The sequence below is a fragment of the Eulemur rufifrons genome, chromosome 14 (genome assembly GCF_041146395.1).
Source record: "Eulemur rufifrons isolate Redbay chromosome 14, OSU_ERuf_1, whole genome shotgun sequence".
In the NCBI taxonomy this organism is placed as follows: Eukaryota; Metazoa; Chordata; class Mammalia; order Primates; family Lemuridae; genus Eulemur; species Eulemur rufifrons.
The window spans coordinates 8,171,016-8,197,868 of NC_090996.1; the positions used below are offsets into that span (position 1 = coordinate 8,171,016).

Here is a 26,853-nt window from a genome sequence, read left to right on the forward strand (position 1 = left end):
CCAGGAGCCCCTGCCTCAGCCCCTGCTTAAGGCCAGTCAGTCACTAAAGCTGAGACCTGAGACTTTGTTTCTTTTTTTTTGCTTTCATGCTCAGAAAAGGAGAGGATTGTGTCCCCAGGGGGGTGGTCAACGTGGCCCTGTGGGCTAAGTGTGGGAACTGGAGGGCTTTGATAATACAGGTGAAAGTGACTTTCAAATGACTTAGAGGTTCTGAAAAGCTTAAGTCCCAGAGGAGAGGAGCAGGATCTCTGGCAAGTTGAAAGGACTGGGGTCGATGGCCTCTTTGGTCCCTGCCACCCTGACGGTCTGTGGTCCCTGCAGCTGGCGCTGCCCACAGAAGCTGCTCGAACCTGCAGGGCCTGGCCCGTGTGGGGAGTGCTCCTTCTGCAGCCGAGCAAGGGAGCCTCGCCCTGACCTCAGTCCCCACAATCCGACCCCCTCTTCGGGGCCAGTCTTCCAAGCAACATCCAAAAGGATATTTCTGGCGTGTTTTTCCTTCACAGCCACTTCCTGCGTATTAATGGCCTTATTGATGCTGACAGTCTGAAAAACAAGAGGGAGGGGGAGGGGACAGGAGGGGGAGATGAATAAGCCTCTGAGAGTGGCTGAGACCCTCCCAGACGCCCGCCCCTTTCTCCTCCTCCAATGAGCCTCTGCTGAGCCCCCTGCCCCTTGGACGGACAGTCCCTCTGCGGGCACCCAGCTGGGGGCAGAGGTGGGCAGCGCTCCCAGGCCAGCTGGCCGGGCTGTCCTAAGGGAGCGGGCTCCACTGCCTGGCATTGGCTGTGCCCAGCTGCTGCGCCCGCCTGCCACTCACTCCCTTGGCACAACAACATGGCAATTAAAGTCCGCACAAAGAGACGCTTTTCATTCCCCGGGGAAACATTATTTCTCCCGGAGCAGGAGGAAGAGGCACGGAGATCAGGGAGCAACTATGGTCCGAGACCACCATCCAGCCGCTCCCCCTCTCCCCTCTAAACCTTCCAGAGCCTTCCCTGGCTGGCCAGGGCCAGCAGTGACTACTACCTCTCTTGTTTTCCCACTCTTGGGCATTTTCCAACTCCTAAGCAAATTCTCCTTTACTTCCTTAATTACATCAAAGGACATTAAAAATATTCACTCCTTTCCAGTTGTTTTTAACAGCATAACTCTCTTTTCAATTGAGCAAAGCACATATGCATATGAATATCATTTGTACAAACACAGAAACGGGACCACGCCACGTAGGATGTTTTCTTAAGTACAGTTTTTTTTTCCGTTTTCTGTTTTGCTCACATCCTTTCCACAGACGTCATTCTACCCCTAACCCATGTTAACAGCCTGTTATGTATCCTAGACACACCACACATGCACACACGCACGCACACAAGCACACGCACACGCATACACACACAAACACCTACATACCGAAGGGGTCAATTTTGCCACTGTTCCCTAAAAATGGGATTGTCGCATACAGACTTTTCTGTATCTTGCTTTTCTCACTTGAAAATATCTCATGGAAAATTCTCCAAGTGGACTGCAAAAACTCTAGTTCATCTTTAAGAAGATAACAGACCATTCCATGTGTGGGTGGATGTGATTTATACAAGCATTCCCGTACTGGTAGGCAATCAATTCATTTCCAGTGTTTTTCTTCCACTGAAACCATTATAGTAAACGCTCTTATCCATAGATCCTTAGTAACTGATGCTTTTGTTTCCAAGGGATAGATTCCTAGGAATGAGATTACGGGGTCAAAATGGGTTTATTTTTTATTCTTTCATTATGGAAAAGTCCAAACATATACAAATAGGAAGACGAGTCTAATAAGCCCTCGTATAGCCTCCAGCACGAACCATTATGAACTTGTGGCCAAACGTGTTTCTGATCAAAGAGGGGTGAGCAAACATTTTCTGTAAAGAGCCGGTTAGTAAATATTTTAGGCTGTGCAGGACACACGGTCTCCACTGGAGCTATTCAACTCTGCCTTGCGGCTCAAGAGCTACTTCAGCTGAGGCTAGACGAACGCATAAGTGAATGAGAGGGCTGAATTCCACTGAACTATTTTCAAAGCCAGGTGGCAGGTCTGGCCTGTGGCTGGTATTCGCTGACTCTCTGCTCGACACCATCAGCCACCAACCCCTGTACTCCATGGAATATTTGAAGTAAATCCCAGACATTATAACATTTGACCAGCAAATATTTCAGTATGAACCTGTAAAAACAAACAAACCCCCCCAACTCTTTAAAAATTAACCACAGTACTATGACCACGCTTAAAATTTTAAAGATAATTCCTTAATATTATCAAATAAGTTAGTTAGTATTTGCATGCACATTTTTTCTTTTGGTATTCTAATTAGGATCCAAATAAACTTGACTTTATTTAAATCTTACTTCCTAAAAAGGCTCTAGCAATTCCTGTTTCCACTGACAATGTACAAATGCATCCTCACCAACAACAGGGGTCGTGGCTTCTTTTATTTAACAATCCTTGCTGATCTTATGGGTGTAGTGACATTTCATCATTAATTTGTATTTCCCCGACTGCTGGTGAATTTGCATATTTTCTACGTTCTTTCTTTTCTTTTCTTTTTTTAGACAGAGTCTTGCTCTGTTGCCTGGCCTAGAGTGCCCTGGCGTCAGCCTAGCTCACAGCAACCTCAAACTCCTGGGCTCAAGCAATCCTCTTGCCTCAGCCTCCCGAGTAGCTGGGACTACAGACGTGCACCACCACGCCTGACTAATTTTTTTCTATTTATATTTTTAGTTGTCCAGCTAATTTTCTTTCTATTTTTAGTAGAGACGGGGTCTCGCTCTTGCTCAGGCTGGTCTCAAACTCCTGAGCTCAAGCAATCCTCCTGCCTCGGCCTCCCAGAGTGCCAGGATTACAGGCGTGAGCCACCACGCCCGGTCGTATTTTCTACGTTCTTGTAGTTGTTGACAGCTTTACAGAATTAAGAATGTCCATCTTACTGTTTATAGCTTCTAGGTTTAGGCAACGTTTCTCATGCCTCTAGATTATGCTGATTGATTCTTACATTTTCTTCTAAGTGTTTTATTATTATTTTTTTACATTTCAGTCTTTATCTGTAATATATATGTGCGTGCACATATATATTTATATATGTGCACGCACATATATATATTTGGTTTATATAACCTTCTGGATGTTTCTTAAGTCCCTTCCTTGTTCCATGTATTTTTTTCCTCCCTATCAGACTTGACTTCTAAATAATTCAAGGTCTGCTGTGGTTTGAACTGTATCCCCCTCAAAAAGATGTGTTCAAGTCCAACCCCTGCTCCAGTACCTATGAATGTGATCTTATTTGGAAACAGAGCATTTGCAGATATAATCAGTTAAGATGAGGTCGTACTGGAGTAGGGTGGGTCCCTAATGTATTATAATATGACCGGTGTCCCTAAAGGAAGATACAGGGACACAGAGACACACAGGGAGGACACCATGGGAAGACAGAGGCCGAGACGAGTGATGCGTCTATAAGCCAAGGACTGCTGGGGATTGACAGCAGTCACCAGAAGCTAAAAAGAGACAACAGAGTCTTCCCTCGAGGCTTCAAAGAGAGCATGGCCCTGGTGACACAGTTCTAGCCTCCAGAACGGTAACAATGCACCTGTGGTTTTAAGCCACCTAGTTTGTGGCAATTTATTATAGCAGCCCCAGGACACTAACACAGGGTCCTTTCCCCATCAGACTGGGTGCTCAAGGACGAGAACAATATGGGGCGTGCAGTATCTCCATTCCCTTTCCTGCAGATTTCCGCAGGTGAATTACAGCCACGTCTGCAGCCTCGTTTAAGTCCTTTTCTTCCCCTGGCACCAGGACAATGATTCCAGCTGCAGACAGACTGCTGAGCAAAGTCATCACATTTACCGAGCCCTTAAAGGTTGCCTGCAGTCGGAAAGGAATTATAGGGAACATAAAAACGTAAAAGCACAACGAGAGATCCAAATCCAGGAAGGTGCTGCATCGCACGTGGTCAATTCTGGGGGGTTGGTGGAGCCGCTCAGGAATGCGGCTGTGAGGAAGAAGAGAAAACTGTGTAGCTGCAAGTGCTCGAAACTGCTGCAGGGCCTCCAGGGAGGACCTGTGACGGACGGGATTTAGATTTACCCCATAAATCTAAATGTTGTTTATAATTCCTGACCAATTGTCTGAGCCTGTGCTCATTATCAGTCGTACTCACAAAAAGAAAAACACCTTAAAATTCCCTCAAGCAACATAATATAATGCACCATACATTTGTAACTATAGACTCTCTCTGTGCGCAACTGAAAACTGGAAAAGTTCTGTGCTATGAGAGAAATCCCTTTAAACTGAGATGCTGCTCAGGGAAGACTTCTTAGAGGAAGGAGGGGACCGCTTGTCTCAGGTACTGTCCCCTGCAATTTACATACTTCTCTCATTTGTGCATCGTATGAACTCTGGGGGCACTTAGGGACTGTTGCTCAGAAAGGCTGAGAAACTTGCCCACAGTCACACTATTTGGGTCCAAGCCCGGAGCCACCTTGACAGCTCTGTGCCGTGGAGGGGCTCGCAGGGGGCTGGGTCCAGTAGGGGACACAGAGGACAGGCCCTCTAGGCAGAGAGACTGCCTCAGGCAAAGCACCGAGCAGGTAGGCTGGGGGGGCAGCATGTGTGCGCGGAGGGAAGAGGGAGAAGCCAGAAAGGGGGTGAGGCGGGGTGTGGGAGGCCAGTGGGCTTCAGGCAGCAGGAGGGAGTGGCAACAGCAGCCGTGAGAGCTGGAGCAGAGCTGGAGGGTGCCCGGAAGCGGGGAGTCGAGGGAGGAAGCTCTGGAATAGCACAGAAGTAGGAATGAAGGAACCCAAATGATGGAAGTGAGAATGGAAAGAACCCGATGTCAGGTAGGCTGTGAAATGAACTTCAGCAGGATTGGCAGACGGGACCTCCCGGCTACGGGGACACAGCAGAGGGAAGCAGGGACGGTGCATCAGAGATGCTGCAGAGGCTCTGAACCTACAGGGGGGCTCTGAACCTAAAGCTGGGGGGACACTGTAAGCAAAGGACCCGAAGGAACAAAGAACAGCGAGCCCAGGAGGGTTTCGGGTACGAAACAGCCATGTTTTAAAGAATGAGGATGTGAACTGGCAGTAGCAGTGGTTATAATCATGGAGATGATGGCAGCGAACGGGTGCCATCTCCCCCTCCCCTCCCTCCCAGGCCCTGTGCTAACCTGGCCTATGAATTATCTCACTGAAGTCTCCGGACTCTACAACCTACCCACAGGCGGGTATCAGTATCAATCATCTCCATTCTACAGACGAGGAAACCGAGGCTCGGAAACGCTGAGTAAACTGCCCGCGGCCACTCCATCCGCAAGGGCAGGGCAGTGTGGCTGTACAGCTCAGGCTCCGATCACAGTCCTGGCACTAGACGTGGCCCTCTGTACCCAAGAGACGCAATCAGAATCTCAACAATTTCCACAGACGGGAAAAATGGGTTAAACTTCACAAGACGGAATCCAGTAGGTATAAAGAAAATGTTCTATATTTAAGTCTAAACTCACTGGCACAGGGGAGCTGTGACTCAAAGCAGCACTTGTGAAAATGATGTAGGCATTTTACTTGGCCACTAACTTATTATAAGCAACATTTTGATGAAGTTGATGAAAAGGCAAGTTTCATCTCTCCGGATGCATTAAAAGGAGTACAGTGTTCGGGATGAGGGAGGGTATGGTTCCAATTCTCTACACAGATCAGGGCCCACGTAAACACGATTCAGTTTTAGGCTTTATGCACTATAAAGGAAACTAACAGGTGGAACCACTTCGAAAAGAGAGAGATCCTGGATTGGGATGGACCCGAGATCTAAAGAAAAGTTACAGGCTTTGGAATGTCAGACACATTACAGGAACACCAATATTCTGAAGAGTGATCACATGGACACAGGAATAACTCCTGAGGATCAAACCTAGACCAATGGGTAGAAGCACAAGGAGGCAGTTTCTGGGAAAACCTAAAGCTGTCTGATAAAAGAGAGAATTTCAGCTGGGCACGGTGGCTCACACCTATAATCCTAGCACTCTAGGAGGCCGAGGCAGGAGGATCGCTTGAGCTCAGGAGTTCGAGACCAACCTGAGTAAGAGCAAGACCCCGTCTCTACTAAAAATAGAAAAATTAGCTGGGCATGGTGGCACATGCCTGTAGTCCCAGCTACTGAGAGGCTGAGGCAAGATCATTGCTTCAGCCCAGGAGTTTGAGGTTGCTGTGAGCTAGGCTGATGCCATGGCACTCTAGCTCGGGCAACAGAGTAAGACTCTGTCTCAAAAAAAAAAAAAAAAAAGGAAGAGAGAATTCCTCATCATTAGAAGAATACAGGCAGAGGGGAGACAACATCACTCTGGGTTCTTATGAAAAAGACTGATGGACTCAGGCTGGATTAGATGGCTTCAAGGTCCCTTCCCATTTTTAGACTCTATAGGCCCATCAGATGATGGAGGGACTTGGATATCAGGCCATGGAACTATGATCTGATGGGTACTGGGGATCCACAGAAGGCTCTTGAGCAGGGGGAGGGACCTGACACAAAGGACCCTCCATCCTCCTGAATGAGGAGTAACTTCTTCAGTGCCCTGACTCAGTAAAGTGCGGAACACCCTGGGAGTCACTGACTTGCAATCCGAGTCCAGGACAACAGACAAGGGCCTAGCCTAGCACCAGGTTATGGAAAGAAGTCTCTTCCTATTCCAGCAGCTACAAGGCACCTACCTGCAAGCTCTGCCTGCCCTTGCCAGGACTGCCCTGAACCCTTCTGCAGCAGGGACAGGCTCACGAGAACTCTCGCCAACTGCAGTCACTGTGCCCAAAGGCCTCCAAGCAACACTTCGCCACAGTAGCTGCGCCCGAGAGGCAGGGTCCACCCCATGGCTGTGGGCCCACTGGCCAGTTTCTGGGGCCAGGCTTCTCGGGGCTCAGGGGCACAGAGGCAGGGCTGAGCCTCCGCATTCTGGGCTGTTTAAGGCAAGCTGTGGGCCCCCCAGGGGCCTTGGGAAGCCAGGCACCAGGAGGGTGTCAGGGCAGAAGTTCCCTGCGAGAACCAGTTTCCTGTCGCTGACATCACACTTTGTGCCTGGGATGCCCCATCTGACGTCACACGTGCCTCCGCCTCTTTCTACATCCCAAATCCTGCCCCTTCTTCAGGTACAGACAACACTTACACCTTTTCTTAGATTTACCAGACTACTCAGGCCAACAACGTATTTTTCTTTTTTAAAAAAAAAATTCCTATTTCTCTGCACATGTTTGACGCTGAGTATGTGTATTCCCCTCCCTCCCCTCCCAGATTAAAATCCCGAGGGCAGGAACCCTGCCGCCTCCTTCCCTGGGGGTCCACAGACAGAGCTAAAGAGCAACAGGTAGTGACTCACGGTCTGTTGAGAAAATCTAGTCCCTCCCCCCCAGCCCCACGCTCTCGCTGAGGGAACCGTCTGAATGGCCCATCCACAGGCCAGCGCCTGGGGGCCCCTTCCAGGGCCGAGGGTGGGAAGTTCGGGGCTCAGTGTCTCACCTCGGGAGGGGGGTCTGGGTTAGAGAACATCCTCTGAGAACAGGCTGTTCTCCAGATTTCCCTGGAGTCACACAGGACCTACGACCAAGCAGTGTCTCCCCTGAAAGAGCAGCATTGTACGGCACTTCCTGACCCAGCTGGCCCTTGTGCCCCAAGTGGTTCCGGAGAGCCAATTATCAGCAGGCACCGCAGGAAGGGCGGCTTTCTCCCAGCCTCTCTTCCTCCCTGCCCAGCCCTCCCCATCCTCTGCTCCCTAGGCCGGCCCAGCCAGGCTGCGGCCAATGGGAAACCTCCAGGCCTGGCTTGTGCAGGGAGCAGGGCCCGGGCGGCCAGCGGGGGCCAGCTGGGCACTGTCCGGTCACACACACAGCTCTTGGCAGGGGCCCAGGCCTTGGGCTGCCAAGGCCAGGCTGGCTCGCAAAGGCCCAAGGCAGGGGCAGGCACACAGGATGTGCCCCAGGTTGGGGCGGCGGGTCAGGGGGTCAAAGCCAGGGGGCCTGAGGAAGGCCCACCCCAGGGCCTGGGGACCCACAGCACCTCACACCTCATCAGGTCTTGGAAGCTTGCAGTGAAAAGACCAGGGGGTGGTCCAGTCAACACCTGGGATTTGGCCTGGGCCCTCCTCCTCCTCCCAGCCCAGCCTGCATTCCTGCCGCAGCTTCTGGCATCCGTCAACCAAGCTCATCCCACTCAGGGCGGAAAGAATCTTCCCCAAGTGTCTGATCCCGAGACACACGCAGGGCACATAGGGGACCCTTCTGGGGAGTGACAAGGCTGGTGGTGAAGGAGGGTGGGGTGAGGTACTTTGGGAGAGAGAGTGAACGCAAAAGCCTGCTGTGGCAGGTCACACAGGTGGTGCAGCTTAGGGTAACGGCCAGGACCTTGCACCTGAGCTAGGACGACAGGGAGCGTTTGGAACCAAGCGGAGACCAGGTTAGCCTGGGACAGTGAAGGGACAGGTGAGGCACAGGAGGCCAACACACACCCTGCCATGGGGAGCCTTCAGTACTCAGCCAGACTGCTCTGGTCCCACCTGTGACACTGGAATTTGGTGTGTGACAGCAGCCTCTTTTAAAATCTATGATTGGAAAAAAAATAAGAGAGCAGTTGTCACCAGATCAGCAGCAACTGCCACAACCCTCACCCGAGCCTCTGTGTCCACCCGGGCACTGCTCTCGAGACTTGCTCTGATCCTCTCTCTGGCCCTGGAGGGCAGGTTTTTTTTTTGTTTTTTTTTTTTGAGACAGAGTCTCACCCTGTTGCCCTGAGTAGAGTGCCATGGCGTCAGCCTAGCTCACAGCAACCTCAAACAGCTGGACTCAAGTGATCCTCCTGCCTCAGCGTCCCGAGTAGCTGGGACTACAGGCATGAGCTACCATGCCAGGCTAGTTTTTCTATTTTTAGTAGAGACGGGGTCTCACTCTTGCTCAGGCTGGTCTCAAACTCCTGACCTCAAGCAATCCTCCCACCTTGGCCTCCCAGAGTGCTAGGATCACAGGTGTGAGCCACCACGCCCAGCCAAGGGGACAGGTCATCTGACTCCCCACTTTCCAAGTCAAGCTGCCCAAAGCAGCACAGGCAGTTAGAAATGGAAGCGGAATGCAAGGCCAGGTCCACCTGAGAGCACCCCTCTCCCCACACTGTGTCGCCATGAGTAGCCCCCACTTTACTGTCCGCCGCACCTTCTCCCCCACCACTGCCGGCTCCCTTGGTTTCTCTGGGGTCTGGTCCCCAGGTCTTTACCTGCCTCCATTCACTCCTGAGTGACCTCACCTAAGCCATGGCTTTGAACTCTTAACTTCCGCCGGCACACCCACCTCCCCACCTACTCCCCTCCGGGTCTCCCTAATCTCACTGCACCGGCCAACCAGTTGTTCAGCCCCAAGCGCCTCCAAGCCACCCTTGGTCACTCACTACCCTTGCTCCCAAGCTCCCACGCAGTCCCTCCGCAGAGCTGTCCGTTCTGTCTCCCAGATCTTTCTACTTCTCACCACCTCCACTCAAGCCCAATCCCTGCACGTCCCCACTGGGCCACTGCGACGGCTGCCCAAACAGATGGCCCTTCCCAAGCCACTCTCCACTCAGCAGCCAGAAGGATCCTTGTAACACGTGCTCGAGATCACACCTCCCTGCTTCGTGAGCCCTCCGCACACGCACACGGGGAAGGCGGTGTGCACTCCCGTGACGGCCCGCCAGGAGGAGCAGCAATGCCCACCCCCTCCTATGCCCTCCTAACGCCCCAGCCACGCTGGCTGCCCTTCTGTTCCTCAAACGTTTTTAATTCATTCCCTCTCTCCCTGACGTCCCTTATACCTGGAATGGTCTTCCTCCTGTTCTCTACAAGGCTGGATTTTCCTCCTCCTTCAGGCTGTTCAAAGACCACCTCTTGGGCAGCCTCTCTGGGCCGCCTAACCTAAAGCACCTCTCCACCCACTGCCTGCAGTATCTCCTCATCACAACCCACAGCCACCCCGCGTCTAGCCCACAGAGGCCCTCATCGCAGTCTGAAATGCCCTTGTTTGTTCATTTGCTTGTTGTCAGTCTGTCCTCACAAGAACGTACGCTCCATGAGGTCAGGGACCTTGTTCCTTGCTGTTCCCGTGTGCACACCATGCCCGGCACACAGACGGGCTAGTGGACGAAGGACCGCTCTGCCTGATGCTCTCCAGACATCCTCATCAGCTCTTGTCACCTCGTCTGGCTCGCACGACCATGCCCCTGGACACCCTCACCTTCCCCAAGTCACATCTCTTTTTCTCTCTTCAATTCAAAATCTTGCTGATATTTAAGTGCAAGATGCTCTAACTAACAATATCCAGCTGTTCCTTCTTATACTCCTTTATTTAGCGAGGCTCCACACAGCTAAACACTTTGACTACATGTTTTTATAAAAGGTATTTGCTATGGGGCTGGGTGTGGTGCCTCGTGCCTGTAATCCCAGCACTCTGGGAGGCTGAGGCAGGAAGATCCCATGAGGCCATCAGTTTGAGACCAGCCTGAGCAAGAGCGAGACACCGTCTCTATAAAAAATAGAAGAATTAGCCAGGTGTGGTGGTGCACACACCTGTATTCCTAGCTACTCAGGAGGCTGAGGCAGGAGAATGGCTAGAGCCCAGGAGTTTGGGGTTGCTGTGAGCTATGATGATGCCACTGCACTCTAGCCTGGGCAACAGAGCAATACTCTATCTCAATTAAAAAAAAAAAAGGTATTTGCTGGGGACTGTGCTATGTCTTTCCCAAAGTCATACAATGAAGCCCTAACCAGAAGGTGGGGCCTTCTGGAGGTAATTATGTTCAGGTGAGGTCTTGAGGGTGGGGCCCCCATGATGGAATTAGTGCCCTTATAAGGAGAGACATCAGAGAGTTTGCTTGCTCTCTCCCCACGTGTGAGGACACAGCTAGGAGGCAGCTGTCTAAAGGCCAGGAAGGGGGTCCTCGCTGGGAAACCAAACTGGCTGATACCTTGATCTTGGACTTCCCAGCCTCCAGGACCTTGAGAAATAAGTGCCTGTTGTTTAAGCCACCCAGTCTATGGTATTTTGTTACATCAACCCAAGCTAATAATAATAATATAGTATTTTTTAAACCCTTTTTGTTTGCTTTATCTGCTTCATAAACTGGGGACTATTGAAATTAGGACCATCTCTCTCCTTTTCTGCCCTCTCTAAAGCCCCCAAACATCCTCTGGCTTCTGGTTGTGTGGTGAGTAGCTGGTCTGAGTCAGGAAGATTGCAAAAGGTTTAGCAAAAAGAAGGTAAAACTCATTAAGAAAGTTGAGAAGACTGGAAAATGCAAATCCCTCCTGCAGTCGACGGGGTGTACAAACCCGAGTTTGGAGGAGGGCAACAGGGACTGGGAAGCACCTGTAAGAGCTGAAGAAACAAGAGTGTTCAAGGTGGAAAACACAGGCGGAAGCAACCCAGTCTGTCCACGGACGGATGGACACACACGGCGTGGTCTAGACATACAATAGAATGTTATGCCGTCTTAAGAAGGAAGGAGATCTTGACACATGCTACAACATGGATGAACTTTGAGGGCATGACACTAAATGAAATAAGCCCGTCACAAAAGGACAAAGACTGTATGATTCCACTTATGTGAGGTCTCCAGAAACGTCAAACTCATAGAGACAGAGAGTCGAACGGTGGGTGCCGGGGGCTGGGGGAAGAGGGGTGGCCAGTTAGTGTTTAATGGGGACACAGTTTTGGTTTGGGAAGATGAAAAAGTTACGGAAATGGATAGTGGTTATGGTTATATAACAATGTCAATGTACTTAACGTCACTGAACCGTAATCTTAAAAATGGTTAAAGTGGTAAATTTTATGGTATGTATGTTTTGCCACAATAGCAATCCCATTACTGGGCATCTACCCAAAAGAACAAAAGACATTCTATAAAAAAGACATCTGCACTCGAATGTTTATAGCAGCACAATTCACAATTGCAAAGATGTGGAAACAGCCCAAGTGCCCATCAATACATGAGTGGATTAATAAAATGTGGTATATGGATACCATGGAGTACGACTCAGCTATAAGCAACAATGGTGATATAGCACCTCTTGTATTTTCCTGGATAGAGCTGGAACCCATTCTACTAAATAAAGTATCCCAAGAAAGGAAAAATAAGCACCACATGTACTAGCCATCAAATCGGTCTCACCGATCAACACCTAAGTGCACATACAGGAATAACATTTATGGGACGTCAGGCAGATGGGGGGGATGGGTGTATACATACAGAATGAGTGAGATGTGCACTGTCTGGGGGATGGACACGCTTGAAGCTCAGACTCGGGCAGGGAGGGGAGGCAAGGGCAATATACATAACCTAAACATTTATACCCCCATAATATGCTGAAATAAAATAAATAAATAAATTACAACCCCCCCACACACACACAAACAAAAGTGAAGTACTGATACATGTACAAGGTAGATGAACCTCAAAAACATGCTAAGTGGCCAGGCGCAGTGGCTCACGCCTGTAATCCTAGCACTCTGGGAGGCCGAGGTGGGCAGATCGTTTGAGCTCAGGAGTTTGAGACCAGCCTGAGCAAGAGCGAGACCCCATCTCTACTAAAAATAGAAAGAAATTATATGGACAGCTAAAAATATATATATAGAAAAAAAAAATTAGCCGGGCATGGTGGTGCATGCCTATAGTCCCAGCTACTTGGGAGGCTGAGACAGGAGGATCGCTTGAGCCCAGGAGTTTGAGGTTGCTGTGAGCTAGGCTGACGCCACGGCACTCACTCTAGCCTGGGCAACAGAGTGAGACTCTGTCTCAAAAAAAAAAAAAAAAAAAAAGAAAAAGAAAAAACATGCTAAGTGAAAGAAGCCAGACATAAAATGGGACCTGGGATATGATTCTGCTTCTACGAAACGCGCAGAACAGGCAGGGCCACGGACACAGAAGGCAGACTGGGCTCTGGCAGGAGGGGCCTGGGGAGTGACTGCCCAGTGGGTACAAGGTTTCCTTGTGGGGTGAGGAAAATGTTCTGAAACTAAACAGTTGTGATACTTACACAATATAGTGACTATACCAAATGCTACTGAATTATATACTTCAAATTGGTTATGATAGTGAATTGCATGTTATGTGTATCTTATCACAGTAAAAAAAGGTGGAAGATGCTGAGAAATTGTGATTTTACTGAATGCCTACATCCGCAGGGCAGGGCCTCCATACAGGCATTAACACGTTTGCTACACAACCCCAGGAGGGCCCTGCACAGGCTGTGATGGGCAGCTATGTACCTGGACGTGGCCATCTGGGTGCGGGCTGCGTACCAGATGCTGCCAGAGCACAGACCTTGTCCTCAAAGGGTTAACTGTTGACAAGGAGACAAAGACCATCCTCCTGCTCCTCCCCGTTCTTTCCTTCTTTCTCCTCTGACTTCAAAACTACTTTAGGAAGAAGAGAAGCCAGTATGGGTGGTACAAGTCACTTCTGCCTACGAGTCTAGGCGTAGCACAGAATAGTGTCAGAAAGCTAAACTGCCAAGGAGATGAAGCTTCCAGAACATGTGCAGGACACCCCGAAGGGCTACGTTATTACATGAGAAGCAAAAGGAACGGGAAGGAGTGGGCATGCTGCTTTTAGCCAATGGTGAGGACACACTCTGGTTTTGCCTCTGTCTTTTCTGTCCAGAATGGTCTCTGAACTGCAAAAGGCAGAAAGAGCACTTAAAGAAAGAACCCAAAGCCAAGGTGAGTTCGGAGACTGTAGGAGCCCCTGGTGCTGAGTGACTCGGGTAAGAAACATACAGTACACGGGATTGAGAGAGTGAAGGTGATGAACAAGCCACTATCGAGGATCACGGCGGGACTGCGGAGACAGAGACAGTGGTACTCAAAGACTACACGTGGGTGAGGACAACTGGGATTTGCCAGAGAGAAGAAGGTAAAACTCCACACATTACCCATGAGATTCCAGAGAGAAAAGGCGGCACCCCAATGTCACCAGGAGGCAGCATGTGTTCACGGAAACAAGTCATGCAAGACTGGCCGTGTTTCCTTGTGAGATTCTAGACCAGTGTTCCATGAAAACAAAACAGACACGGTGTGTGTCTGAATCTCCATCATTGAGACATTTAACAAAGTCTCTTCTAACATCCTTGTAGACAAGAATGAGCAACGACAGCCCACCAGGGGTTGCAAACCACTGACCACCAGCCACACCTGGCCTCAGCCTGTTTGTGTAGAGCCTGTGAGCTAGGATTGGTTTTTATATTTTAAAGGGAGGAGGAAGAGGAGCAGGAGGTCAGAGAAGCAGCAGCAGCAGAAAGCCACAAAGCCAAAACATTTACTATCCAGCCCTTTGCAGAAAAAGCCTGCCGGCCCCTGCATTAGACAGGGAGGTCTGTGGGGCTGGTGTCCACACTTAGGTGCTGGCTACTGGCCACCGTCACCTTGGGGGTAAGGTGTGCTGGAGCCCCGGGCCTGAATCCTCTTCCCTGTGTTTACCAACGAGGGCGTATGCAGGGCACAGTGACTGATCTAACCGATGCTGGGAGCAACAGCATCTGCACTTGGATGAGACTGATAATGACCATGGGTGAAAGCCAGGAGGACAGAATACACTGGGCCCAGCTGCAGAGTCACACAGCGGAACAGGTGAAAAGGGCTGACTGAGGGCTCCAGTAACAGTTCCCAGAAAGTCCCTTGATTAACAGCATGACATGGCCACCATAAGATACAATTTAAGAAGCTAATTTCATTTAGAGCTATAGCGACTCAATTGTATTACCGAGAGCAAGAGCCAATCTTTGGTTTCCCAGCTTTCCACCACACTTTAGAGTACTGATCCATCCGACCACGTGCCAGGGACTCCGCGGGGCCCCGAATTATGCGCTCAGCTCTGGGCACCACTTAGGATGGTGACCCCCTGAAGGTCAGATAAGGGAACAGAAATGGCGAGGGGGAGGAGGAGGAGGAGGAGGAGGAGGAGGAGGAGGAGGAGGAGGAGGAGGAGGAGGAGGGGCACAGGGGGCTTCAAATATCTCATTTCCCAATGCCTGTAAGATGTAGAATCTTGAGGGCTAAAATGGGCACCCTTGTGTGAGAATTAAAAGCAGCCAGGTTTTGTGTTCATCATCTCCCCAGACTAGAAACGCCTCCAGTGTCCTTCACCTGGTGAGCAGATCAGCGACAGCACAGCCACGCCATGGGTACTGCTCCGAAATAAAAAGCGACCAACTACTGATTCATGTAACAACATGGCGGAATCTCAAAAGCGTTACGTCAAGTCAGAGAAGCCAGACTCAAAGGTCACACACTATGTGATTCAGAACTCTAGGAACACGAAACAGATCCGCAGATGCCGGGGGCCAGGGTGGGGAAGGGGCTGACCACACAGGGGTACCAGGGAATTCTGGGGGTGATGGAATCCTCCTAAATCTTCACGGTGTGCAGGTTACCTAATTGTATGTGACTGTCCAAGCTCACAGAACTATAGACCAGGCATGGTGGCTCACTCCTGTAATCCTAGCACTCTGGGAGGCTGAGGCAGGAGGATCACTTGAGGTCAGGAGTTCGAGACCAGCCTGAGCAAGAGCAAGACCCCGTCTCTACCAAAAAACACAAAAATTAGCCAGGAGTGGTGGCACGCGCACTTGTAGTCCCAGCTACTCGGGAGGCCAAGGCAGGAGAATCACTTGAGCCCAGGAGTCTGAGGTTGCTGTGAGCTAGGCTGACGCCACTGCACTCTAGCCTGGGCAACAGAGTGAGACTTTGTCTAAAAAAAAATAACAAACAAAAACCCTCACAGAACTATATACTAATGAAATGGTAAATTTTACTGCATGTAAATTGTACCGCAATAAAACTGGCCTTCAAAATAAAGCAGCCAGGTTTAGTGAGAGGTGGACAAGGACACTTTGGAAGGAGGGCCCTGAAGCTTGGCCTGGGCTAGAGGTGTCTGGCCACCGCAGAGTGTTAACCAAGATGGTTTTAAGGCCCCCTCGACCCTCTGATCTCATGCTTCTGGGCCCTCACAATTCATCTCTCTGCTCTTAAACTTCATTCAGCCAATATTTCATGAGGGCCTGCTACTCGCCAGACACGGTTTCAGGCACTGGGGACACAGCAATGAACAAAACAGACAAAAGCTCTCACAGGACACACATTCTAGTGGGGGGAGGCAGGCCACCAACAGAACAGGCGAGCAGGGCACATCAGAGGGTGACAGGTGGTACAGAGAACGACAAGCCAACAGAGGGACTGAGTGTGGGGGCTGGACGGCTGCAATTTTCTATGGGATGGTCCAGGAAGACCTCACATCTGAGCAGAGCTCTGAAGGAAGTGAGGAGACAGCCATGAGGATATCGGGGAACAGCATTTACAGCAGAGGGAACAGCAAGAAACCAGCAGGGCTGGAGCAGAGTTGAGGCGAGGGCAGAACAGCAGATGCCACGGGGCCTCGTGGGCTACTATAGAACTTAAAGCAGAGGCATGAGCTGGCTTTTTTAAAAAAGGACTACTCCAGCTGCTGCGCTGAGAATAGACAGCAGGAGGACGCAGGGGCGACATGTGCCGACTATGACAGTAATCCAGGTCAGACACGTGGGGGCTGGGGCTGGGGCAGTGGGGGAGGAGGGGTGGGAAAAGGAGCAGCATGTGGGATCTGATGATGGTTTGGACGTGGGGTGTGAGAAGAAGTGAGGAATCAAGGATACAACCAAGGGATGAGGTTTTTTGCCTTAGCAACAGAAGGCTGAGACTACTATGTATGGAGCAGTGAAAGCTCGGGAGGAAGCAGGTCTGCGGGGAGGGCCAGGAATCAGCTCTGCCTGTGATTAAGTTTGAGATGCTTACTGGGCATCTGCTATGGTCTCAATGCTTGTAGATCTCCAAAATCCTATGTTGAAACCTAATCTCCAATGCAATAGTATTAAGGGGTGGGGTCTTTAGGAGGTGATTAGGTCATGAGGGCTTTCATGGGACTAGTGCCCTTATGAGGCCTAGGGTGTCTGTCTGCCCCTTGTACCTCATGCGGACGCAGCAAGAAGGTGCCATCCATGAAGCACAGTGCAAGCCCTCACCAGACACCAAATCTGCCGGCGCCCTGATCTTGGACTTCCCAGCCCCCAGAACTGTGAGCAATACATTTCTGCTGTGTGTACATTACCCAGTCCCGGGTATTTTGTTACAGAAGCCTGAATAGACTAACAGCATCCCATTAGACAGGCGGCTGGGAGGATGGGGAGAGGGTCTGGCTGGACATAGAGATTTGGGAGTTATCCGTTTGGAGAAGGCATTCAAAGTTGTAAGCTGAATATCACCCAGGGGATGTCATTAAAAAGGAGAAGAGCCCCAGATGGGGCCCACGGACGTCCCAACCAAGTAGGGGAGATGAGGAGGAACCAGGAAACAGACTGGCCGCCAGTGAGGCAGGCGGGGACTCAGTGGGAACGTGCTTCAAGCCGGAGCGAGAGGTCAACTGCTGCAAACGGTGCTGCAGGGTGAGATGAAAAGACAGTCAGCCATGGCCCAGGACAGGGAGGTCACCGGTGACCTGGGTAAGACCCGGTGCAGGTGAGTGACAGAAGCAAAGCCTGAGGGGGAAGGTGAGGAGAGGATGGCAGGAGAGGAATGGGGACACAGTCGGTATGACATGGGTGTGTCCCCCACCCCCCACGCCCAGGGATAGGGCTCCGAGGATGCCTGGCAGCTCCTCATCCCTCTCCTTCCAGGCCTTCCCACAGGCCGTTCCATCAGGAATGGCAGCCCACGGGGGTGCTCCATCCCTAGACAGGGTCAGCGGGACAAGGACAGGCACGGCATCTTTTCAGACTGAGGGTGGAGGGGCCGAAAAGACTGTCTCTTCTGCCAGGGACATTGTTTCTCCGAGAACGATCCAGGACGCTCATAAACCCACAGAAAAGCCATCTCCCCTTACACAAAACCCCCTCCTTTCTGCGCCCTGATTCCTGCCCCAAGTCTCCCCTTCAGCCACGGTTACGATTTCTGGAAGGGACAAAAAGAATGTGTGGGGGGCCGGGAGCAGCCGTGCTCCCGGGTGTTCCTCCACCCCCAGACGGTGTGCTGGGGCCTTCTCGGGTCACCTACCATCAGCTCCGTCCCTTAACATCCCTTATGCTCTTGCTTCCTCTGCTGCTAATACTGGGAGATCCCCAGCTGTGTCCCCCAGAGCCCCCAGAACTTTCCCTACAGGCTCTGAATCAGGCCATTCAGCGCGAGGTCGGCTGATGGCATGAGGGGAACCCCATACTCCCCGCTGACCACATTCCCATCTGCCTGCAGAGGAAGCCAGCACGTCTGTCCATCTGCCATGACTGCCATCTCGACGGCTCCAGTCCTATTGCCCTGAGCCCCTCCAGCCAGGTCATCCTGTCACATCCTTGGGCAAAGATGGCCACGTCACCTGCAGTTTTGTCCCCACCTTAACCCCAATGGCCATGTTGCCCACTGACTTGAGCAGACTGGTTTCTTGTGTGGGTCTTCCTTTCCCCATATGCCAGCTGCCTCTCCCCACAAGAGAACTTCCATGACAACCCATGGGGTGCCCATTTACGCCTTCAGAGGGTCCCACGGTGTCGGGCATGGGGCAAGGTACTCAGACACCGGGTCTTAGGGAAAAGGAGAAGCCAGCTCATTTCCCCTTGCCCCACCTGCAGGGAGCGCTGGCTTCGAAAGGGACCCCTCCCTTACGATGCTGCTTCTCTCGTCTTGGAGGAAGCCTCAGTTCCGCTTTCCTAGCACCCTAAACTGCAATGTCATGTTCATGGGTATTGCACCAGACGGGCTCATTCACCATAGTTGCTTGTTGGGCAAGTAACCCTGCCTAGAAAGCTAGGCCTTGGGCAAGCCCTTCAGACATAGCCTGATCCTTCAATATTCACTGAGCCAGGCTGGTGTGGCCTTTGGCAATGCACCTTGTCACAATTACCAGGGAAAGCCTTCCAAATGGATAGCAGTTCCACAAGAGTTGGGCTGTTCCCTTCCCCAAGCCAGCAGCGTTGCCCAACTTCCTCTCCTGCCCTCTGCCCAGCTCTCTAACCATGAGGTTAGCTTTGTCTCTTCTTTTTTTTTTTTTTTTTTTGAGAGACTCTTGCTCAGTTGCTCCGAGTAGAGTTGCAGTGGTGTCTCTGTAGCTCACTGCAACCTCCAACTCCTGCGCTCAAGCGATGCTCCTGCCTCAGCCTCCCTAGTAGCTGGGACTACCGGTGTGCAGCGCTACACCCTGCTGATTTTTCTATTTTTAGTAGTGACAGGGTCTTACTCTTGCTCAGGGTGGTCTTGAACTCCTGAGCTCAAGTGATCCTCCCGCCTTGGCCTCCCAGAGCGCTAGGATTACAGGCGTGAGCCACCGCGCCCTCCTTCTCTTCTCTCTTAGTAATACACAGCAGCTCTTCTCCAAGGATATCAAGGTGCAAAGCGGGGTGGCACCTGGCTGACAGGCGCTGCCCAGCCCAGGAACCACCCCTTGCCCAGCTCTGTCTGCCTCCCAGGGCCCCATGCCTAAGAGTGACCTCTCTGAGAAGGGAGAGGCAGGAAGCCCTTGTCTCATCCCGGCACTGCAAGGCCTGCTGCCTCTCCCTCCCAGCCGTCCTTCACGTCCCCATCTTTGTTCTATTTCCACAGCGAATGCCCAGCCTGGAGAGCACTTGGGTCGGTGGTTCCCAAACCGGGCTGTGCCTGGACATGAGCTGAGGGCTCAGCCCTGGATGCCTGGTGTCCACACACATGCACGTCCCAGGCCGGCCCCTTCACTCCACCCCAGACGGGACTTATTGGGTCTGGGAAGGGCCACTGCCGGTGGCACTGCTCATCCTGGCCATGTTCCAGGAGAACATTCTATGTCAGAGGCTAAGAAAAAAACTCAGCTCGGGCAAGAGCAGGAACAAAGAGGGGAAGGAAGAACGAGGGCAAAGACGGAACAATAAAGACGGCGGAAACGTGGAAAATGAAAAGTTCCTCGGCTCAGACGGGCAAACCTGGATTTCAGTAAATTTTTTTCTGGAAATATGAATTGACACTAAAGACAAATTAGGCGATTATTATTCATTGTACAGAAGAAATTGGCATCAGATTCCTCTAAATAGCAATCTCTGCTAGTACATTTAAAATAGGATTCAGTTTACAGAAGTGTGATTTATACAAAACCACATCTGTTACATAAAGCTCAGCAAAAAAGCTCTCCTCCCATGTAGTCTTGCTAACTATAGAACCGGCCCAGTACAGATGGTCACCTATTTTCTTCCAAAAGATATCCAGACCTCTGTCACCCATGTCTGTTTTACCTTGATCATGATTCTTAGGGGCCATCCCCATCTCTGCTGGTCTTCCCTAAACTCAGGGAACAACTTCTCTGAATTCTTTTCATAGTCAATTCATTCATTCAACACGTACATATTTCTGGAAGGTCCATCATGTGCCTGGCACTGCTCTAGGAACACAGCAGTGAACAGAAGTGACAAGTCTCTGCCCTCACGGGTTTTATATTTTAGCAGGAGAGAGAGACAGTACACAAATAAATAAAATATATGACAGTCAGGCAGTGAGAGGTGCTATGAAAGAAAAATAAGGCTGAGAACAGGGCGGTGTTAGAGCCTTACAAAGGGCCACCGAGGAGGGCTGTACTGAGGTGACAAAGGGACACAGGCTTTAGAGTGATGAGGGAGCAGACCTGGCAGACACCTGGGGAAGAGCTCTGGGCAGAGGAGCAGGAGCCCACCAGGCAAGTGCCAGGCACAGCCGGAGGCTAAGTGTGGCCGGAGCCCGAGGTCAGGGTTGGGGAAGGCCAAATCCCAAGTGGCCGCAGTAAGGACTGGCCTTTGCGCTGAGCGAGACGGGGGCCACGGGAACGTTTTGAGCAGAGGGGTGACAAGGTCTGACTCAGAGTTTCCAAGGATCCCTCTGCTGCTGTGCTGGGAACAGACTGCAGGGACATGGTGGGGGGGCGCGGGGACCACAGTGAAGACACTGCCGCGTGAATTCAGGCCACGCGATGGGGGTAGCAAAGGAGGTGCTGAGACACGGCTGGACTCGGGATTTATTCTGAATGTGGAGCGGGTGGGGTTTGCTGATGCTCTGGATGTGGTGTGAGGACGGACGGAACCCAGGTGACACCAGGATTACGTGCCAGAGCCACGAGAGGGACCGAGCTGCCGTTTATAATATGGGAGGAGCAGGTTTGGGCGGGGGAGGCGGGCGTCTGTTTTGGGACATGTTAAACTTGAGGCGCCTATCAGACACCCCAACGGAGCTACACAGGAGCTACAAACGTGCCAAGTCTGGAACGCACAAGCCCGGGCTAGATTTATGACCATGCTAGTCACCAGCACACAGACAGGACTTAAGGACAGACGAGAGCACCAAGGAGCAAGTGGAGATGAGCAGTCTGGGGACAGCCTGGGGACACCCCAACATTCAAGAGAGATAGGAGGGAACCAGTGATGGGGACAGAAAAGAGACAGCCCTCGAGGTAGGAAGAAGCCAGGGGAGTGATGTGTCCGGGAAGCTACTTGAAGACACGTTTTAACAGGGAGAGCTCAGGTGTGTTGTCGGCTGCGGACACGGCACGTCAGGTAGGATGAGAGCTGAAAACTGACCAGGGATCAAACATCGTGGTGGTGACCTTCACCAGGGCCGCTGTGGTCAAGTGGAAGGAATGAGACCCCCATCTTATGGGAGATCCAAGAGAGAAATGGCGGATGGGAGTTGAAAGCAGCAAATGCTTCGAGGTGGTTCTGCCGTTAAGGGGGCCAGAGAGAGAGAGGCAGAGCTGGACGGAGGCAGGGTCAAGCCTTCTTCTTTCGAAGGGGAGATACGATTACGTGTCGGCACACATGTGAGGATAGAGGAGAGTCACGGGGCCATGTGGCCTGGTGCCTGACCTCACACACGGTACACAGGTGTGGGTGGCTGTGCGGGTGAGGTCGGGGCCGTTTTCCGGGGACTGCATCTCTTCACAGTGAAACAGAAGTGAGGGTCTGGGCTGGGAGCAAGGGACTAGGGCAGTGACGGCGCAGGTGCCAGCAGCTGCACTCAGGGCACACGCAGAGGAGGGAGTCAAGCCGGCCTCTGTTCCTCTCCCCAGCCCAGCTCCCCGGGGCCCTTCCCTCGTCCTCAGATCAGCTCTCCTCCTCCTCCTCCTCCTCTGCACCTTTCTGGCTCTTAAAAGTGCTTAGACCCCCCGATGGAATCAATACTGAAATACACCCGGTCTCTTTCGTGTCCTTGTTCTTCATCAAGACCTTCCAGGGAGAAGAGAGATGGAATTGACTGGTGCTTGCTTGGGGAAGATTGTCCTCGGGGCCTTGGCAGTAGGGGTGTGTCTGTGCCTGTGTGTGTGTGTGTGTGTGAGTGTGTGTGTCTGTTAGAGGGATGAGGAGTCTGGGGGGGAAGCAGGGAAAATACAAGGGCAAAAACTCCAGGTTCTCTCCTCAGTTCTCTCAACAACCCCCGACCCCCTGCATTTTTGGAGAGTCAATTGTCTGATCTAAAACACATGCTGAACAGCCTCCGCTTCACTGAGGTTCTGACTCCACCCCAGCCAACCTCTCCTGGCCTGTAGTTCCTTCCCAGGCATCACTTCATTCAACCCTCCAAGCAATACCAGGACTAGTAACTCCACTAAACAGATGGGGAAACTGAGACTCAGGGCGGTGACATGACTTGCCCAGCTAGTTGTAACGCCTGGCTGGCTAGATTCGCGAGCAGCAGGCCGGAATCTGAACCAAGATCTCACCCCAGGTCCATCCATCCCAGCTGTATCCTTCCTGGGCTGGGAAGGATGATTCAGACTCATTTCCACTGACAAGAACACACAGGTCAAGGCCGACCCCTTGGTTTCAGGAAGGGAAGTCCTTATTCACACACCACCGAAGCGTAGGCCTCACTGGTCTCAAGTTAGAACCGAAGAAAAGAGAGTTGAGTGAGTGAGTGGTGCAAGCTCTGGTCACCCTGTGGAGGCCATGGCATGTGCCACCAGGCAGGAGGGACACTCCCTGCTCTGAACCAGGGAGTGACAACAAGCTGGGAAGATTTGCTCAATAGTTCTCTGAAGTGGAGAGAGGGGCTGTTGCTAATTCCGGAGATGGATTTCATCATCAGTTGCAAGGATGTGATGTGACTTTCTCAGAAAGCAAAGTCACTAGCCACTCTCGCTTCTGTCTCGAGGGGTGAACAAGAGCCATGAGATTTAGGAGAAGTTCAGGAGGCTACGAGTCACCCACAGGGCCCCAGGCAGGGTAACCCCACCCAGGCCTCCAGGCTTGACTGCCCGCTGGTCTCCCGGCTCCAGGCTCTTGGTGGTCACATCACCAGACCCCTCTGTCTAAAGCACAGCTCCAGCCATGTCAGCAATGTCCAGGGCTCATCGCTGCACGTGGAGAAACTGCTCCACTCCCTGGCCCGGTGCTCAAGGCTTGGGGATGCCCCTGCTGGCTCCTCCAACCTGAGAACTTGTTCCTGTCCCTCAGTACCCTTTTCCAAACTGTCCTACATCATGTGGTCCTTATGCCTTTGCTTCATGCCACCCCTCTAGGCTATATTAACCACGCTCCCCAAACCATCTCCATTTATCTAAGTCCTATTATTCCTTCAGTTATTCATGACTTTATTCATTCACTAAATTCACCCAAACATATACACTCCGTATCTGTACACAGGTGTTCCGAGCACCTGTGGTCAGGCGCCGAGTTAGGTCAAGCCACAGATGGGTAAGACAGTCCTGGTTTCAAAGCCTGCAGTCTAGATGGGAAGAGAGATGATGGCACTGTGTGTATGTACACAGTGTGTTAGAGGAGATGTTGGTGGGTACAGAGCGTACGGAGGCCTGGAGGGTGGGCATCTCACCATGGCTGAAGGGTTGGTGACAGCCACTTAGAGGAAAAATCACCTAAGCAGATGGGAAGCTAGTGTGTAGCAAAGGGGCCGGCAAGGGCATTCGGGCAGAGAGGACAACATGACAAGGGCACAAAGGTGAACAATGCCCAGTGTGGGGGACCGGTGGGCTGTCATTGTTGGTATAGAGTAGAAAAGCAAAGAGGGGGTGTATGGTTTGAATATTTGTGTTCCCTCCAAAATGCATGATGAAACTTAATCCTTGTGTGGTGGTAGGAAGAGGTGGGGCCTTTGGGGAAGTAATTAAGTCATGAGGGTGCCATCCTCGTGAATGGGCCTAAAGCCCTTATAAAAGGGGCTCCAGACAGCTGTCTGGCCCTTCCAGCTCTCCTGCCATGGGAGGACAGTGCAAGAAAATGCCATCTATGGAACAGACCTTCACCAGACCTGCTGGCGCCGGAGTCTTGGACTTCCTGGCCTCCAGAGCTGTATGAAATAAATTTCTATTGTTTATAAATTACCCAGTCCAAGGTATTATAGTTTGTTATAGCAGCAGGAACTGACTAAGACAGGGGCCGGGACCTGGAGAGCCCAGTTTACAGGGGTCTAGGGCAACAGTCCAAGAAACCTTCCCTTGTAACTCACCACCCAGCTCAAAATGCATCAATACAAAGAATTCCCAGAAGCTAAAACCTTAACACCCAAGTCCTTAAAGTGTAAAGAAGTTAATGGATAATACTCTTAGATGTATGTACGAGGATCTCACCTCAATGGAAAATGTATTAATAAAGGACTGATTACAACGAAACAATATATAGCCTGTACTTATCTGGAAATATAGTATAACACTTGCTAACATTCACTGAATGCTTGCAACAGGCCAGGCATTGATCTAAGCATTTTACGGACATGTTAACTCATCTGCCTTCACAACAGCCTGGTACGGAAGGTACTGACTCTCCTCACTGTACAAAGGGGAAAACCCAGGCACAGGGAACCTCGGTGATCTGCCCAGGTGAGTAAAGAGACAGATTTTGAACCTCAGCACCCATGGCCTTGACCATTTGGATATACTGTTTCTAGATCTATGGCACTCGGTGAAAGCTAAAATAAATGTCTACAAAACCATAATGGTATGGCCCCATTTTGTTTAAGTACGTATATATTTGTCAAGGTGTATATGCTTATATTTGGTTGAACCCAATGAAAATTTGGCTGTTTTTGATTTATAAAAACAGCGCTTTCGGCCGGGCGCGGTGGCTCACGCCTGTAATCCTAGCACTCTGGGAGGCCGAGGTGGGCGGATCGTTTGAGCTCAGGAGTTCGAGACCAGCCTGAGCAAGAGCGAGACCCCATCTCTACTAAAAATAGAAAGAAATTATATGGACAGCTAAAAATATATATAGAAAAAATTAGCCGGGCATGGTGGTGCATGCCTGTAGTCCCAGCTACTCGGGAGGCTGAGACAGGAGGATCGCTTGAGCTCAGGAGTTTGAGGTTGCTGTGAGCTAGGCTGACGCCACGGCACTCACTCTAGCCTGGGCAACAGAGTGAGACTCTGTCTCAAAAAAAAAACAAAAAAAACAAACAAAAAAAAAAAACAGCGCTTTCATACAGTTCAATCTAGCACGTAAGTGCGCGCACACACACACACATACACACTCTCACACGCGTACAGAGGAAGGCCTGTAACGGTCTACATCAAATTGTTCGCGGTAGTTTGAGATGGTGGGAGAATCCTTGATCTTTATTTTATTCACACCTTTTCCTATTTTCTGAAAAGTAGAAGTTTAACATTTCCCGTGGCTTCCCTGTTTCCTCACCGTTGGGGCCGATGATCCCAGCTATATGATATCAAATCACTCAGCATGCAGGAACCCCAGCCCCGCTCACTGCAGCATCAGGGGCCACGGCGCTCACGGCTATCTCTCCTCAGGAGCTCAGGAGCCACAGTGTGGGCCCAGGGCTGCCTGGAAAGGGCCCCGAACTCAGAGGGAGGAGTCTCGTGTGATCTGACTTCTCTGAGCCTCAACGTCTCCAGTTGGAACACGGCAGAGGGAAGCACACTGTTCTGAGAACTGGACGAGACACGAACCAAGGTGCTCCGTCACCCACCCTCACCCTAGCTGATGGTATTGAGTGCAGCTGAGGGCTTCCTCCATTGCTAATGGCACCAAATCCACACCCAGGGCAACGCCCAGAGAACCACCCACTTGACACTTGGTTCCCTTAGTGGAGATTTATTGGAAACAAGAGGCAGCATCTTCCCAACACCGTCTACAAAATCTGGCAGAAATGGATGAGCTTTGAGTGCTCTGGACCGTCCAGCTTCCTCCTGGATCCACAGCTGAGCAGGAGAGTGGAGAGGGGAGCTGGGGCCCAGGGAAATGGCCCTGAGGTCTAGACTCCAACTGTCGCTGCAGAGCCAGGGGCTGGAGCTGGGGTCCACGATTTCAGCCGGACTGTGAGCCAGGAACAGACCATGCACAGGGGTCCCAGAGCTCACTGACAGCCAAGGAAAATCCCCTGCTGGGAATGACCAACCTGCCCCCTTTTCACGATTCTCAACCAAGCATCCCTTGGGTATGTGGCCATTTCTGCACTCTCCACTTCCTTTCCCCATCCCTTACCACCTTCCAACAGTCTACGCAATTTGACCATTTACATTTATTGTTATTACCTATCCTCCCCCCCCACCCCAAGGGGCTCAGCTCCACGAGGCAGGGATCTTTGTTCAGTGATGGATCCCAAGGGCTTAGGACAGCACCTGGCATATGGAGGGCACCCCATAAATCTTTTCCAAATGAATGAATGAATGAAGGAAGGATACGTCACCTTCCCCACCCATCTCCTGTACCATTTGGTGGAATTAACCATTCCTACCTCTGAGTTTCTACGCGACTTTTCTTAAATCTCTAATATTGTACTAATCACACTATAATTGTTTTTTTTTTTGTTTGTTTGTTTGTTTTTGAGACAGTCTCACTCTGTCACCCCTGCTAGAGT

General features: G+C 51.3%; 1 protein-coding gene across 4 annotated transcripts in view; it reads right to left on the reverse strand.

Moving 5' to 3' along the window:
* The window catches only part of HIP1 (huntingtin interacting protein 1), a 146,992-nt gene that overhangs the window by 43,239 nt on the left and 76,900 nt on the right, over positions 1 to 26,853 (reverse strand). For 3 of the 4 annotated variants that reach the window (XM_069486352.1, XM_069486354.1, XM_069486351.1), the window contains exon 2: positions 480 to 543. In XM_069486352.1, coding sequence (XP_069342453.1) covers positions 480 to 543 — 64 coding nt within the window. Of the gene's footprint in view, positions 1 to 479; positions 544 to 7,531; positions 7,562 to 26,853 lie in introns of those variants that run through there. The other variant, XM_069486353.1, reaches the window with a different exon arrangement.